Source organism: Balaenoptera physalus (assembly GCF_965194825.1).
Source record: "Balaenoptera physalus genome assembly, chromosome: 11".
In the NCBI taxonomy this organism is placed as follows: Eukaryota; Metazoa; Chordata; class Mammalia; order Artiodactyla; family Balaenopteridae; genus Balaenoptera; species Balaenoptera physalus.
Genome location: NC_138896.1, coordinates 89,592,169 through 89,609,198, shown reverse-complemented (window position 1 = coordinate 89,609,198; position 17,030 = coordinate 89,592,169). Strand labels below are relative to the sequence as shown.

Sequence of the window (17,030 nt, the reverse complement as noted above, 5' to 3'; positions counted from 1 at the left end):
TGCTATTGATTCCTTCTAGTGTAGTTTTCATTTCAGTTATTGTATTATTGTTCATCTCTGTTTGTTTGTTCTTTAATTCTTCTAGGTCTTTGTTAAACTTTTCTTGCATCTTCTCGATCTTTGCCTCCATTGTTTTTCTGAGGTCCTGGATCATCTTCACTGTCATTATTCTGAATTCTTTTTCTGGAAGGTTGCCTATCTCCACTTCATTTAGTTGTTTTTCTGGGGTTTTATCTATTCCTTCATCTGGTACATAGCCCTCTGCCTTTTCATCTTGTCTATCTTTCTGTGAATGTGGTTTTTGTTCCACAGGCTGCAGGATTGTAGTTCTTCTTGCTTCTGCTCAAGCGTTTTTATACTAGGTTTGAAGAAGGGTGGAAAGTCATGGGGAAATGTGACAGGACAGAAGGGTATGAGCAAAGACAGTAAACTAGGGGAAGCTGAGCAAGGCCTGTTTGTTTGGTTTCATCTTGGGCCCTCTGTTTTCAGAGGTAAGGATGCTTCTATCACAGGAGGGTCTTATGACCTGCTTCAGGGGTGAAGAGGAAGGTCAAAGAGTCCTTCCTGCACATGCTCTTTCTCAAATTCCTTCAGCTTAAGATATTCAGTATGTCAAGGTGCCATATTTGGGGTAGCATGTTCTGAACTTCATCAAATGCAAAGTTTCTTAAGTTCTCTGAGCCTGATCTGTAAAATGAGTGGCTTGCAATAGTGCTGTGATTCTCATACTCATTTATAGATCAGAATCACCTAGAGAGCTTTCCAAAAATACAAATTCCTGGATCCAAACTTGAGAATTCTGATTTAGTAGCTTCTGGGAGGTGGGGGTCCCAGGGCATCCATGCACTTAATAAACCTCTGCCAGAGATTCTGATCTGTGATGCCCTATCTGGCTGTAAAAAAGTCAATCGATTATCCTACAGCTTGTTACTTTCTCTTGACATCATAGCTGGATTCTGTTGAGAGAAGCTGCTGAGGTGGAGGGGAACATCATTAAGAGAAAGCACAGCTAAGTCATCTGTGTGTCAAATGAGGCTAATTGCACCAGCAAAACCCTCCCTGTCAGCATATGGATGAAATGCATAGTGGAAGCATCTGGGAGAGATGTACCCACTTTCCCAACTCATTCAGCAAGACGGAAGTTAGCTGAAGCAGCACCCCTTACAGAAATTTCTAAATGTGTGTGATCATCAAAAACATTTGGTCAGCAGAATAGAATTTGAATCTGAAAGCTTGCAAGCAACAATTCTGATCATTTTCTGAGGATAGCTTCACATTTACATGCAAATGCTGGGTTTTCTATTTATACACATTTCCATCTAAAAGCCTCTGAGTTGCTCTCTGTAAGAACAGCAAGATTTTTTAAAGCGCTTTTGTTTATTGCTGTTAATATAATGGTTTCTATTATGGAAGTGGTTTACTAAATGTATTACATTTTACAATTGCCTTTGTTTTTCTTTAAATATTTCTGTGGTTACCCATGAAATATGAGACTAGTAATATATAACATCTATTGAGGGTTTTACTCTGTGCCATGCACCATCCTACTTAATTTCCATATCTATATCTAGTTCAGTATCCTCATTTAGTTCCCTCATTAATTGAATATGATAAATATTACTGTCAGATCTCTTTTATATGATGAGGAATTTGGGTTAAGTTGCCCAGTATCACATAGTTACTAAGGAGTGGAACTGGGGTTTGAATCCGGCAGACTAATTCCAGATCTTCTGCTTTTATATCAGTAGTTCCCAAAGTATGAATTTTGGAAAGTAATTACACAGGATATTAATGATTTTTAAAAGAAAAAAACCCATGAATTAACTGAATAAGTTTGGGAAATATTGAGCTAAATAAATGGATTTCTTTCACATATGATTTCTCAGAGTCTCTAAAAGCTCATGTGTTTTACAAATCCCTAAAAGACAACTGCAGAATATAACATTTCCATACCTCCTTGTACACAAAACGCTTTTTGGTACAGTCTCTTTAGACCACTGTTTTGAAAGCTCAGTCTCTGAAATAACGGTCTGCAAATCAGTTGTGTAAAGTGGTCTACCTCGCTGCCTGCTGAGGCCAAGCACTTATTTCCCTGTTACAGGACCAGGATGAAAGGAATCCTCACAGGGGAAAGGTCAATAGTAAGCTGTCACTGTGCATCTGTGTTCTTTACTTTAAAATGATCACTCAAGTAAATTGGTAATATTTTTCTGGTGAATAGTTTAGCCATATATATGAAAAGCCTCTCAATCTTGGGGTGTTCAAAAAAAACCACTGGGGTTGGAAGAAAATAGTAGCACATCCATTTAAAACTTCTCACATTTAATTTTTTTGCATATGTTTTGTTATATAGATGTATATATAAATTTAAATTCATTTATATTTATAAATGTTATAAATATATATTGAAGAATAAGTTGACAATGTGTATTTTATATTTATGTATAAATATAATTATAAATTATGTATAATATTGGAATAGTAACATATATATATATAATTTGCAAATAATTTAATATATATGTATTGGGGATGGGTAATAATAATATTGAGGGGATCACTTAGCCATACATATAAAAAGCCCTTAATTTCCTCATATTCTTTGACCCAGCAATTTCACTTCTTGGAATATATTCAATTTATCCTAAAGAAATAACTTTGCATGTGTATTAATATTTAACTACAGGGAATATTTATTGAAGAAGTGCTTGTGAGCATTGAAAGCAGTCCAAATATCCAATAATTGGAGATTGGTTACATAAATTATGGTACTTCCATATAAAGAATCTTAACAGGGAGCTATTAAAAATTATGTAGTAGTAGGGCTTCCCTGGTGGCGCAGTGGATAAGAATCTGCCTGCCAATGCAGGGGACACAGGTTCGATCCCTGGTCCGGGAAGATCCTACATGCTGTGGAGCAACTAAGCCGTGCTGCACAACTACTGAGCTAGAGCCAGCAAGCCACAACTGCTGAGCCCATGTGCCACAACTCCTGAAGCTCGCGTGCCTAGAGCCCGTGCTCTGCAACAAGAGAAGCCACCGGAATGAGAAGCCCACGCACCGCAACAAAGAGTAGCCCCCGCTTGCCGCAACTAGAAAAAGCCTGCGTGCAGCAACGAAGACCCAACGCAGCCAAAAATAAATAAATAAATAAATTTTAAAATTAAAAAAAATTATGTAGTAGTAGAATATACTATAACCTAGAAAAAACGCATGATTTTGTAAGTCAAAAAACAGATGACAAAAGATTATTGAGCTCATATGACTGGAAGTAGGGACTGACTGGAGTGATGAACCAAAATGTTAATAACGGTAGCTCTTAATGGTGCAATAAGGGGAAATTTTTAATTTCTTTATGCTTCCCTGTGTTATCCTAAGTTTTGTACAATAAATGTATATTTTTGAGTAAGCATTATGTTCATAAGTTTCAAAATCTGGCAATTATCAAAGGGTATACAGTAACAAAGTCTTTTTTCCTAGTCCTGTCTCCCAGACAACCCATTTCTTTCTCCAGTAGCATCCATTGTTACTGGTTTCTTGTGTATCTTTCCAAGGATCTGTTGATAAAATCTGTATATATACATATATTCTTTTTATCCTTTATCACAGTACACTGTTTTGTAGTTTGCTACATTGAATAATCTTGAGCACCTATTATTTCACCCATGTGGGAGTGTATCTGTAGGATACATTCCTAAAAGCGGAATGGCTGGTCAAAGAAAATATACATTTGTCATTTGGATAAATATTGCCATATCGTCCTCTGAAGTTATGAAAGAATCTTTTCATGATTTCTTCTAGTACTTTAATGGTTTGGGTTTTCTTTTTTAACATTTCAATTTAGATCCCTTTAAATTTTTATCCTGGCTTAATGGATACTTAATAAGAAAAACAAATTATTTAAAACATTAAACTCCTCACTCATAGTGGAAATTCAAGGGCTCGTTGTCCCCATCTGTTAGATCACAGGATCTAGATGCAAATAAGGACATCTTGCAAAGGTTCAGCTTACGCAGCGGGTAACATAGCCAGACCTCTGCTCGGCTGTGTGCAGGTTTATTTCCTTCCAGAGTCTCATGGTAGTGAAGAGTCAAGCCCTGAGAGCTTGATTTCCACCTGCAAATGAATTTTTCACTTCAGTAGAACTCAGGTCGCTGTTTGGATTTTCCTCCTGAAATATTGTAAGTTGCTTTCATCATTTGAATAAAAAGAAGTGGCCTCACCAGCAGTACTGGGGTATGTGTGTGTGGGCTGCATGACTTAGTGTAGGACAATGTGAGAGCACATAGGAAGAGAACTAATTTTACTCCTACAGGGATTCTGGAGACCTGTTACTCACTGGAAAACCTAAGCAGCTGTACTGAAATGTCAGATGGATTTGCACAGCTGACTCAAGTTGCCGAAAAGAGAGGAGCGTAGTAATTCCATAAATTGACCCTCTCCAGCCAAGCCCTGCTTAATATAGTTACGGCTCGAGCTTAGCGGCAGTCACTCCTAGAGGCTCAGCAAACACCACTGGGGTTCTTGGGGGAAAAAAAAAAAAATCTCTCAAGGTGGTATTGACCTGGGACGCTTGGTAACTGGGGGAACTTCTTGAGAGTTTTTTCTTTTTTTAAATCTTCTTTGATTATTTCTCCTTTTCTAATAAAGTATAGAAAAGTATAGAAAAGAATCATGTCAAAACACAGCAGGAATTCAGATCAAGAAGAACTCTTTGATGGGGAGATTGATGAAGATGAAATCTTGGCCAACTTGTCTCCAGAAGAGCTTAAAGAACTGCAGCTGGAAATGGAGGTGATGGCCCCTGACCCCAGGCTTCCTGTGGGAATGATTCAGAAGGATCAGACTGACAAGCCACCAACAGGGAACTTCGACCATAAATCTCTCGTTGATTATATGTATTGGCAAAAGGCATCCAGACGCATGCTGGAAGACGAACGTGTTCCTCTTACCTTTGTGTCATCCAAGGTAACCGGGGATTTGTATGCAACAGAGAAATGGCTGCCTGGGCTGGGCTGGCACGTGTCCCTGTTGTAACTGTTGTTTCTCAAGACTCCATGTTTTGTCGACGTTTATAGATAAATCAGAATATTTCATCCTACGCCAGATGGGAACTTTCTTTAACACTTACATGGTATAATTGGGAGGAAAAAGTGGTAATTTCTTGTAAATATCTCTTTAAAAAAATTGCCACGGTGTTTCTTGTGCAGGAAAGCCTATATTCTGTAGGCATGATACTTAGTGGATTAACTCATAACCCAGAAGCATTTGTCCTTCATGCTTTTTTTTGGCTCACAGAACCCTTTAAGAAGCTGAGAAGGCTCTCCGTTCTCTCCTTCCATCACATGCGTACATGTACAATGTTTCACATACAATCTCAAGGGTGTCACCGTCCCCCTGAAGTCCAGCCACTCGCTCTGCAATTAAACCAAGTCAAATAACCAAAAAATCCAGTATTACCACAGTGCATTGGATATCAGTGGTGAATTTAGAAGTTGATGCTGTTAAGCTGTTTTAAAGATAGTTCTTTCTTTAAATATGTTCCTTATATGAAAAGTAGAATTGTGGTCCACTCTATGGACTTGTATATCCGCATATTGTTTTAAATGTTTCACTTAAAAATGACTTGGCAAAAATAAGACAGAGATCCCCACAGGTAAAGTCTCTTGTAGTTATGCCTGCTAATGTTGATATATCTTGTCACATTACCATCACGCTGGCTATAATTTTAGGAAAGTTATAAACTGATTTCATGGCCAGGGGAATTTAAACATGTACTGCACTCAGGAAAATGAGTTGCTGGCTTGATCAGGTTAGAGTGTAAGGTACAATTTGCAGACGTTTTACAACTAGAGTAAAAGCCAATTCTATATGAACACCAATTTCAAAGGAAAAAAACAAATTGGGTACTTTTAACACTTTTTCTTCCTTTGGTATAATTTAAACAGCTTGATAGTTGGCTCCCCCTGCTGAGACAAATGAGAAATGCAAAGGTGAAGGCTTCAGAGAGTTAAGGTGTCAATTGTCAATTCCAACCTATAATGTTATAAGCAGTAAAATCAAGTTCTTAGTTTTTTTTAATTACAGGTTTATTTTTTATTGAGATAACATTGGTTTATAACACGATGTAAGTTTCATGTGTACAACATTATATTTCTACTTCTATATACCCTACAGTATGCTCACCACCAAAAATTTAGTTTCCATCCATCACCATACAGTTGATCCCCTTTACTCATTTTGTCCTCCCAAGATCAAGGTCTTGCTCAGATGAGCCTGTGTGTCAAACTGCTACATCAGCTTTCAAAATGACACCTACGAGGTACACATACTTTATGGGAAAATGTGCTAATTGATGTGCAAACATTTAATAAACCTTATTGAGATGACTGTCATTTTCCTTTCCAGACTAAGCAGTTGTTTCTAAATCTCTACTAATCCTGTCCCCTTTTGTAGCTGGCTTTGCCTCCTAGACACTTTCCTTCCAAAGGAACTGGACTATAAAGGCTGTCCCTGGAGTATCCAGGGTAGTTTTCACAGAGCTGAGCAGACAAAAATCAAAGTTTAAGGGTTTTGTTATGTTCCAAATATCAAACTGCTCTCATTTTCCCCACAGTATCTGATTTTCAGGGAAACTTGTTGTACGCATTACATTAGATTGGCAAACATATTATGTAAATTTTGGTTAGGGCAATAAGGAAATTATTGTGTAACACAGAGCTATTGAATACAAAGATGCCTATTCAGCTATATACAAAACAAAGATTTCAATGAATGGATAAATCCATAAGGTTTTCAAAACAAATAATTTTTAACTGCTTCTGGAACTGAACCCCATCTTTAAAAACAATAGAGGGTCTGAAAACAAAATTAACTAGGTTTAATTTTAATACACGGGATGAGAAAAACACAACCAAAAACTGTGTTCGTGCATGTGTGTGCCTATAAAAATTTATTTTTGTTGTATTCGCTTGAAAAACTAATATGTGTACTTGGTTTTAAAAAAACTTAGTTTAGAATTATATAATGTAAAAAGTGAAAATCCCCTCAATCCTTCCTTTTCTCAGTTATCTTAATGGTTACCTCTCTTCCTCAGAGATAAGTACTTACTTGGTAAACATTACAAGTCTGTTTTTTCTATACATTTATAAACTTTTATATATACTGTGTGTATATATGTATACACATAAATACGTAAACAAATGGAATACTATACCTACAGCTTATTTGCTTCCTTTTTTCACTTAGTAATAAATCTTTTTATTATCTCCAGTAGATACTGCTCTTCTTCATATTTCTATGTGAAGAAACCCTCATAACGTGTATTCTAACCCTCATAAACCCTGCTATGTATTCTAACCCTCATAAACTTCTCTTTTAGGGAAAAACTCAAGAACAGCATGAAGAAATAGACAAAAGTAATAAAAATGTGTCCCAGTATTTAAAAGAAAAGCTTAATAATGAAATCGCTGCACATAAAACAGAATCACAGGGCAGTGACAATGTCCAAGAAACAAATAATGAAGATAATGAAGATGATGTGGAAGATGAAGAAGATGACACAGAAAATGAAGAAGATGATTCAGAAGATGAAGAAGATGAAGGAAAAGAGGACAGTGAAGAGAGTGATGAAAAAACAAAAAGAGGAGAGGGAGTTGAGGTAAAAGAGCAAATCAGAAATGGTGAGAACAACAGCCAACAGGTAACTGATAAAGTAACTGAAGAACAGAAAGACAGACCAGAGGCCCAAGAAAAAAGTGAGAAAAAAATATCAAAATTAGATCCCAAGAAGTTAGCTCTAGATACCAGTTTTTTGAAGGTAAGTGCAAGGCCTTCCGGAAACCAAACGGACCTAGATGGGAGCTTAAGGCGAGTGAGACAAAATGACCCTGACGTGAAGGAACTCAACCTGAACAACATTGAAAACATCCCCAAAGAAATGTTGTTGGACTTTGTCAACGCGATGAAGAAAAACAAATACATCAAAACCTTCAGTTTAGCGAACGTGGGTGCGGATGAGAACCTAGCATTCGCCCTGGCCAACATGTTGCGTGAAAACAGGAGCATTACCACTCTTAACATCGAGTCCAATTTCATCACAGGCAAGGGAATCGTGGCCATCATGAGGTGTCTCCAGTTTAATGAGACACTAACCGAACTTCGGTTTCACAATCAGAGGCATATGTTGGGCCACCATGCTGAAACGGAAATAGCCAGGCTTTTGAAGGCAAACAACACTCTCCTGAAGATGGGCTACCATTTTGAGCTTCCAGGTCCCAGAATGGTGGTAACCAATCTGCTCACCAGGAATCAGGATAGACAAAGGCAGAAAAGACAAGAAGAACAGAAACAGCAGCAACTCAAAGAGCAGAGAAAGTTAATAGCCATGTTGGAGAACGGGTTGGGGCTGCCACCTGGGATGTGGGAGACACTGGGGGGACCAGTGCCCGATTCTGGGATGCAGGAGTTCCTCCAGACTCCTCCTCCTCCCAGCTCCCACGCAGTCCCCTTCAGTCGACAAAATGAAATGATGAAAAAGCCATCGCACACTCCGAAGTACAGGACGGACCCTGACACCTTCCGCATGGTAAAGCTAAAGAGGATCCAGCGCAAATCTCGGATGCCAGAAGCCAGAGAATCAGCCGAGAAAACCAACCTCAAAGACGTGATCAAAACACTCAAACCAGTGCCGAGAAATAGGCCACCCCCGCTGGTGGAAATCACCCCCAGAGATCAGCTCTTGAACGACATTCGTCACAGTAACGTCGCCTATCTTAAACCTGTAAGTAGGAGGAGGGAGAAATGGTGAACACACAGCACAATAAATGTCTCCCAACTCTCTTCCCTGTTCATTTTGACACCAGGAGATTGTCACTAACTGAGGGAAACTTCTGTAACGATGATACTAATAGCTAACATCTATTGAGCACTTACTATGGGCCAGATTCGTTACATGAATTAACTCTTACAATCACTTTAACAACCCTATAAGGCAGGTATTATTATTCTCCCTGTTTTATAAAAAGGAAACTGAGGATTAGCGATGTTAAAAAACATGTCTAGGAGAAACAGCTCAGAAGTGGTAGAGTTGACTTTGAAATCCAGTTGAGTCCAGGGTCAAGCTTTTATTCACTCCAGCCACACAGAGCTGACACAAGCAGAGATCCCCAGGGACCTGCTGCAGGAATAAATAAGAGTGAGGCCTAATTAGGCCAGTGTTTGTAGATGAGTGCTTCCATAGTGCTTGAAAAAACATTTTTTTTTAGTAGTTGAATGGAGACTACCTGCAATTGCAATTATACTCTTTATTTTTTAGGTGGGTGGAAAATAATAAACCTCAGATTAATATCTCCATGAATAAATGGAGCTTTAAAATATTTTACTATTATTTCAGTTTTCATATTTACTATGATTCACTATTACTGATGCTGATAGGTGAAAATGTTCTATTCCTTGCCGCTTAAGTTATAGAAATAAATTTTTTTATAGTCATTACTATGGGGGCATTTATGGAGGCTGAAAGGTGCGTGTCCAAAGGCCACAGGTGGTTGATAATTAACTATTGTTTTAAAATCTAGTATGTAATTTAGCCAAGATATTACATTGACAAAATAGTCAATATATTATTTCATCATTGAGAGTCAGTTTTTGTCAAGATGTTTTAAACAGATTTCCAGGTAAGCTTGTTCTTTTTCTGCTTTTAAAGAGCTTTATATTCTCAAACAATACAGGGAATTCCCTGGCAGTCCAGTGGTTAGGACTCAGCACTTTCACTGCCGAGGGCCCAGATTCAATCCCTGGTCGGGGAACTAAGATGCTGCAAGCCGCGTGGCGTGGCCACACACACACACAAAAAAACCCAATATAATTGGTTCTTATTCATATATACACATGTATGTTCCTTACTCCCATCTCCTAGTAATGCACAATTGACAACATTTCAACTTTTTATTCTTCTGAATCAAAGATGACTTTCAACTGTGGTTTAGAGGGACTCTGATTCTTCTTGGGGCAGGGGGCAGGGTGAGAGCACTAGAGGTCACATGAGATCAGGCAAGAGACCTTTGCCTGCCCTTGGGCACAACATCAACACTTTTTTTTTTTTTAATTTTTATTTATTTATATTTATTTTTGGCTACGTTGGGTCTTTGTTTCTGTGTGAGGGCTTTCTCTAGTTGCGGCGAGCGGGGGCCACTCTTCATCACGGTGCGCGGGCCTCTCACTGTCACGGCCTCTCTTGTTGAGGAGCACAGGCTCCAGACGCGCAGGCTCAGTAGCTGTGGCTCACGGGCCCAGTTGCTCCGCAGTATGTGGCATCTTCCCAGACCAGGGCTCGAACCCGTGTCCCCTGCATTGGCAGGCAGATTCTCAACCACTGCGCCACCAGGGAAGTCCCAAGTGCTACCACTTTTGAGTTGTGTTTTGTTTGGTTTTAATGTCCGCTAAGGAAGAAAAATATGCAGCAAAGTGAACTCTGACACGGTTTGTGAATGGTGGTCTTGCACATCAGCCTTTGCTTTGCAATGTCATTTATCTATGCAAGGGACTGGCATCTTCTCCTGCTTTCAGTTGCCTGGCTTGGCTTGCAATAGACATCTATTGATATGTATCTCAGATACAGAATGTCATGCAACGTCATCAACGTGGTCCTTTAAAATGCTCTGCAAGAAAAATGTGAAAATGCATTGTCTAACTGACAAAAATTCACTTGACTGACATCAATTCGCTCCCTACTGCTGTGTTTTTGCGCCTTGCTGCATGCATAATAAATGTCTGCTTTAATGCCGACTCATAGTGTAATCTCTCTTAAAAGACATTTTTTATCTTTTTATTTTGAAATCATTTGAGACGTGTGGAAGTTCAAAACAGTAGAAAGAATTTTGTCATATTTGCTTTGTCATTCTTTAAAGGATAGTTTAAATGGCAATACATTTGCACGTGTGCAGTTCCAACAGGGCACAGAGCTCAGTGGAAGTGCTAATGGTATGAAAAGCTATACTGTGTTTGTGCTCCCACCTGCAGCCAACTATTGTAAAACACCGTTGATTGTAAGATGCTTTCTGATGTCAGGGCTACGGAAACATCGAAAAATGTGCGTCTTAGACTCAGTAAAATGCTGTAAACGCCATCAGTGGTGATATCACAAGATCCCAGCAGAAAGGGCTATTTTTGGCTGGTCAAATGAGACACATCCACACTCACTTGAAGGAGGTGAAACTAAAGGTTATGGGGTTTTTTCCCCCCACTTGTGTTGGAGGATAGAGATGCTCTCTAAATCCTTGGATTTTCACATATGAAGTTAAAACCCAATTTGGAAATCTTATAATTGTTTTTACTGATGCTCCTAACTAAAACACTGAATGTCCATAAACATACTCAGAAATTATTTATTTTTAAAGGAAAAATGATTATTTTTTTCTCTCATGGACTTGGAAATATTATTTTTGTATTTTCTAGAGCATTGCTCATGAGGTAGTTTATATTTTAAATTTGTATTTTTTCCTTTTAGTGTTTATTCTCTCCCCATCTCATGCTTCTGGCTTGGGATCCCTGAAATGAAGTTTCTAGCAGAGAATGAAGGGAAGTCTGTATACTTGCTTGGCTCAAATGCTACCTCTTCCAAAAAGCTGCCCATTTCATTCAGTTTAAGAGAGATGTATTCTGGGGGCCAGGTATTGAAAACTAGTGGACTATAAGCCCGATTTGCAGGCCTGTTTTGTTTGGCTTGGGTATTGTTGTACGAGTTATAAAATAACACATGATAATAGGCAGATATCTGGCAGCATTTGAAACATCACATCCAGCCACATGGGGCCTGCATGTGCATGGCACAAATAAGCTGGATCTGTGTTGACTTCTCCCTTGAGATAGGTAATGGACTCTCCAGTTTTTCCTCAGTCTCCACCATGCCCTACTGCCTAATCCCTGGCCTTTTTCACTCATTTACATTACTTATTTGACTGCTGTAGAATTTTTTGGCTTGTCACGTTGTTCTTATTGTTTTTAGCTGTGTTTTAAAAGTCTTTGTCTTGTCTAACTGAATTTATTAATCGCTCATTTATTTCCCTCTGAGTTGATAACTCTGAGTCAATGTGATGCCAGCCCAAAACAAAGACGTTAGGCTTGTACAGGCTTAACCCTTCCTGGTAAATGTATGATTTCCTTTCCTCTTTAAAAATTTGGTGGTCTGCGCACTGCCTACCATCCCAGATGAGTATCTGTACTTTTCATTGAGATAAAAATCTCATCTGCAGCAACTATTTAATTTACTGAGGTCAACTGCGTTTATATCATATGCAACTTTTGGTGCCAGTCAAACAAGGTAAATTTTAACATTCACTTAATTTTACTTTGGGCTCACCTATGTGTGTCTGGACTGGTTTCACCTAGGTGCCTAAAGACATGATTAAATTTTTCCTTCAGGAAGATTTCAGTATAATAATTTCCCGAGCAACCTTAATTAGCCAAAAGGCTCTGTGACACATTAGCAGTTGTTACGATTACAAAAATGTAAGAACATAGACTCTTGAGTCTTCATCTCTGGCCATTTTTTCTTTGCCTCATTTATAATATCCTATTTCTTTTGAACTAGGATCTCTAGATTCTGTCCTTTTGCAGTTTTCTCCTTTTTCCCATCTTAGCTTCTCCCTTTGTTTCAATTATCACATAATCTAGGACAATCCCCAAATTTCCCTTTCCCTTTAGATCACTCAGGGTTTTCTTAGTACCTTTATTCAATCTGTCCCCAAACCAAGCTTTTCCTTTCGAGATCTAGTTGTTGTTTCTGGTTCCCAGTTTTCCATGCTGTCTCCATTCTCTCACACATTCAAGTCTGAAGCCTCAGAGTTCCCTTCAATTCCCTTCCTTTTTTCTGTCCCTTTTTTTTGCCGTAAAAAAAACCCAAAACCCAAGAACCCAAACCTACCAGAATCTCCAAGAGCCAAGGCCAAATCTAGATCAGAGCTTTAGAAATGTTATACTCTTGATAGAGGGAGTCTCCACGGGAGAAAGCAATGTAACATTCCTAACTCATCTCAAAAGATCACAAGTGGGCTAGAATTATACAGACCAGGAACTGCCCTTCCCTAATACCTAGTGGAAAAAAGAGTTTTTTGTTTTTTTTTTTAAAGCAGAATCTGAATCAGTTGGTTTGGGACTGGGCCTGAGATTCTGCTTTTTTTTTTTTTAAACATTTATTTATTTATTTATCTATCTATCTATTTATTTATTTATTTATGGCTGTGTTGGGTCTTCGTTTCTGTGTGAAAGCTTTCTCTAGTTGTGGCAAGTGGGGGCCACTCTTCATCACGGTGCACGGGCCTCTCATTATTGCAGCCTCTCTTGTTGCGGAGCACAGGCTCCAGACGCGCAGGCTCAATAATTGTGGCTCACAGGCCTAGTTGCTTCACGGCATGTGGGATCTTCCCAGACCAGGGCTCGAACCCGTGTCCCCTGCATTGGCAGGCGGATTCTCAACCACTGTGCCACCAGGGAAGCCCCTGAAAAAAGAGTTTTTGATGTACAACTTTTCTAAAGTCTATGATAGTGATTCTTAAATTTTAGCGTGCATCAAAAGCACCTGGAAGGCTGAATACAGATTACTGAACCCATCTCTAGAGTTTCTGATCCAGTAGGTCTTGGATGGGGCCTGAGAATTTGCATTTCTGACAAGTTCCTTGGCAATGCTAATGCTGCTCATTTGGAGACCACACTTGGACAACCACGGTTCAGTGACATCTATGGCAAACCATACCTCCTGAATTTTTCCCCTGAAGGACCTTCTTTTCCTCTCTCCCCACAACACTTTGCTCAAGTTACTTATTTTCTATCTCTGTCTTTCAAAATACATCCAACAGGCTTGGCTCAAGTATGGCTTCTAACAACAAAAGAAACGAAACCAAACATCAGTGGTGAATACCCTTCCTGTCTATTTCTACTGCCCCTCACTTGTACCTCTCTTTCAGCATCTTCCACATGGTGCCTTAGGTTGACAGCTCTTACAGGCACAGTGTAGGTCTCCTAGTGGATTCTGAGTTCCTCAAGGTAGGTCTTCCTCATCTATGTCCTGGACACCCATTGAGGTGTTGGCCCAGAGCAGGAACTGCAGTCAAGTGTGCTGAATTAAACAACCCCTGCTGAAGTGGGTCTTCCCATCCTGCCCAATTGCTCCCAGTCTCTGTGGGTGTATGTACGTGTGTGTGTGCACTGTGTAACGCTATACACACACACTTTTTCAAAAAACTAATTTTAACCAACAAGTGAAGGGGGAACAGGGCCCCCTAACAATAATGCGAGTTGATTCTTGTTTGTTGTAAGTTTTATATTTTTGTAACATCAGATCTAGCTAGCTATCTTTTCCTTTATGGTTTCTGTCTTTTGTATTCTGCTTAGAAATGGCTTTTTTGAACCTTATTAAAATATTTGCCTATCTTTCTTGCTGCTTTTAGACCTTCTGGTTTTTAAAAAATATTCCATATTATAGATGAATTAAAGGGTTAGATTTTAGAAGTAAGTAGGAAGCAAGAAGTCTGCTATTTTATTTCTTTGCCAAGTAGCTAACCACTGATCATTTAGTGACCCATTCTTTTCTCCAGTGATCTGAACTGCCAGTCTGGGCATATTTTAAATTAGTTAATATGTCTCTGGGTTTACTATGTTGGGGCATTGCCATGTTTCACTTTTCAAAATATTTTTATTAATTTGGAACCCTTCTATGCATATAAACATATATCAGGAATTACATACCATAAAAATATTTTTTCCATTCAGTAATACAAAGAACACAGTTTTTTTGACTATTTGTTACAGCTCTGCAGTTATTTTAACTAACTGGCATTATATATTATGTTTATTGGTAGTGTTCACTGTTGGTGTTCTCCTTGGGTGACCCTTACCAATCTGTAGTCACACCCCTCCTCTCCTGAAAGTCTGACACTAGGGAGGGAGAGAGCCAGAGCACATGTAGGACCCTTTGGTTTGAAGGCTGTGCAGGTAGCAGCGACACATCCAAAGTTTTCTCCAACGGGAAGGATGTTGGGAAACCTTTTTACGCAAAGGTTGTGGGCAGAGAACTGGCTAAGAGGGTCCATAGGAGATGGCCAAAATAGTTCCTCACATTGGCAGGTGGACATGGGCCATAGAAGGAGAGACATTTTAAAGTCATTATTGTACAAACTCTGAGTGTCCTTTGGACTCTGTCAGTGTTCTCTGAAAGGTACATCCATGATGGATAAGTCATCCTCCTAAAATATAACAGCACTTGAAACTCGTTAAGAACTTACCTTATCTTTAAGTTGTTCCTGTGAAACAAAGCTCAAAGTTGATTTGCAGTCAGACTTATGCTACTCTTTTGCAATTTTTTTTGCCCTTGGGCGTTCTCCAAATACTATTGTAATATTTGGTGAGTATCACATTAGGAATGTGCTTTAAAGAGGAAAGACCAGTTCTTAAAAGAACATGCATTTTATATTCTTATGGTGGTATTTATTTGGTGAGTATTTCAGTACTCAGGAAGGCATTGAAATCAGGCAGATCTAGGTTCAAATCCATCTCTGCCACTTCCTAGCCATGTGACCTGAAGCAAACGGCTTATCTCTCTGAGCCTTTTTCTTCTTTACAAGGTGGTTGTAAGACGAAATGAGGCAGTGCTTTAAAAAGAAGTGTTAATGTTGATTACTAACTTGTATTACTTAACCCTTATGGTAGCCTTGTGAATAAGATACTGTTCCTGTCATTTTATAGCTGAGAAAATTGATGCCCAACACCATGCACCTAGTAAGTGCTAGTTCCAGGATTTGAACCAGGCCGAGTCCAGCACCCACCCGCTTGTTTATGTGATAAGCTTCACCATTGCTCAGAGCCCTTGCATCTGTCCCGTCATCAGTAAATGCCCACTTCATGGTGGCTGTGGCTATTATTGTTGTTTTATCATGATTTGAGGGGTCTCTCTGGCCAGAATTTCTAATCCGCTTTACACCCTTTGAGGCATGTACATTTTGTCATTTTTGCTGTAAAACACTTGACTATCTACGATTAATTTTTCTCCTCTTTTCAAATGCTTAAATCACAGGTGCAACTGCCAAAAGAGCTGGCATAAGAGGCAACAGAATAATCTCGGAGAAGAAGGAATTCACATAATGACTCTTGGATTAGAGTTGGGAGACTGTTTCAGCAGCATACTTCTGGATCCAGGTGGTGGAACTGGGAACATTGCTAACTGATAGGAGTATTTTGTAAAAGGCTTGGCCCGTGACAAAATAGGGGCTGAAAAGGCAGGGGGAAGGAGATAAAATATGAATATTCAGGGCAAGATTTTCTACTTCCGATCAGTTGGAGTGACTTAGGTGAAACTGAGTCTTCTAGCAGAAGTTAATTTTTTCGTAAACATTTGCTTTATTATTGCTTTCTTCTGGTAAATAACAATAAATACTATAGCGGTGTTAACTATTATATTCCCATTTTTTTCTCCTTCCGTCTGCTCTGCTGTAATTCATCACACAGTATCTTAAAGGGAACAGAACATGTTTCACTCTGTGGAAATGTGAAGGGTGAATTGAACTCCAGGCCCTCCAGATGCTTTGACATGGAAGAAATGTTAATTGCCTCTTCTCTGGAGAATCAGTGCGATTTCCGGTTTCCAACCCTGCCTAGCTTTCTCTCTTGGCCATTTTCCTGTGTATTGGGATATACTTCTGATAGGGGTATCTGTGAAGAGCAGAACGCTTAAGCCATGGGACGTGGAGAAAACAGTGTTTCCAGAAAAACTAACAGGGAAAACAAATGCTGCTAATGTATAAAAACTTCCCTGTTTCCACACATATAGAGACAATGGGAGACAGCATGCTAGTTTTGTTAAAAAAAAAGAAAAAAAAGAAAAAGAAAGAAATTATGAATAATATATTTACTGAGAAGCTTTTGGTTTTAGCTAAGTATGTATATATATATACACACATAGATATATTTTTAAGTTTAGTCTGTGAATGATCTTGATCTTGTTCTTCTCAAAAATCTAAGGAAACTTGCTATAGGAT

The 17,030-nt window shown here is 38.9% G+C and overlaps 1 protein-coding gene and 1 long non-coding RNA gene across 3 annotated transcripts; one reads left to right on the top strand and one right to left on the bottom strand.

Annotated features, from left to right (window-relative positions):
• The first annotated feature begins 4,011 nt into the window (after positions 1-4,011).
• LMOD3 (leiomodin 3) lies at positions 4,012-16,443 on the top strand. Of its 2 annotated transcripts, XM_082412285.1 has the most exons (4): positions 4,012-4,181; positions 4,651-4,968; positions 7,382-8,782; positions 16,070-16,443. In XM_082412285.1, the coding sequence occupies exons 2-4, from the start codon at positions 4,675-4,677 to the stop codon at positions 16,094-16,096; spliced, it is 1,722 nt and encodes a 573-aa protein (XP_082268411.1). In that variant the 5' UTR covers positions 4,012-4,181; positions 4,651-4,674; the 3' UTR covers positions 16,097-16,443. The 2 variants fall into 2 exon arrangements, with proteins under 2 accessions (XP_082268411.1, XP_082268410.1); XM_082412284.1 differs by lacking the exon at positions 4,012-4,181 and having other exon boundaries at positions 4,447-4,968.
• Positions 10,094-16,063, bottom strand: LOC309637598. The gene is made up of 2 exons (XR_014250694.1): positions 15,822-16,063; positions 10,094-10,661 (listed from the first exon to the last, which is right to left on the bottom strand). It is a non-coding gene; the product is annotated as an uncharacterized lncRNA (long non-coding RNA).
• Positions 16,444-17,030: the final 587 nt, after the last annotated feature.

Coding starts and splice junctions, on each gene's coding strand:
- LMOD3 (XM_082412285.1), top strand. CDS start 4,675: ATGTCAAAACACAGCAGGAATTCAGATCAAGAAGAACTCTTTGATGGG. Junction 4,969..7,381: donor TTACCTTTGTGTCATCCAAG/GTAACCGGGGAT, acceptor CTTCTCTTTTAG/GGAAAAACTCAAGAACAGCA. Junction 8,783..16,069: donor ACGTCGCCTATCTTAAACCT/GTAAGTAGGAGG, acceptor CTTAAATCACAG/GTGCAACTGCCAAAAGAGCT.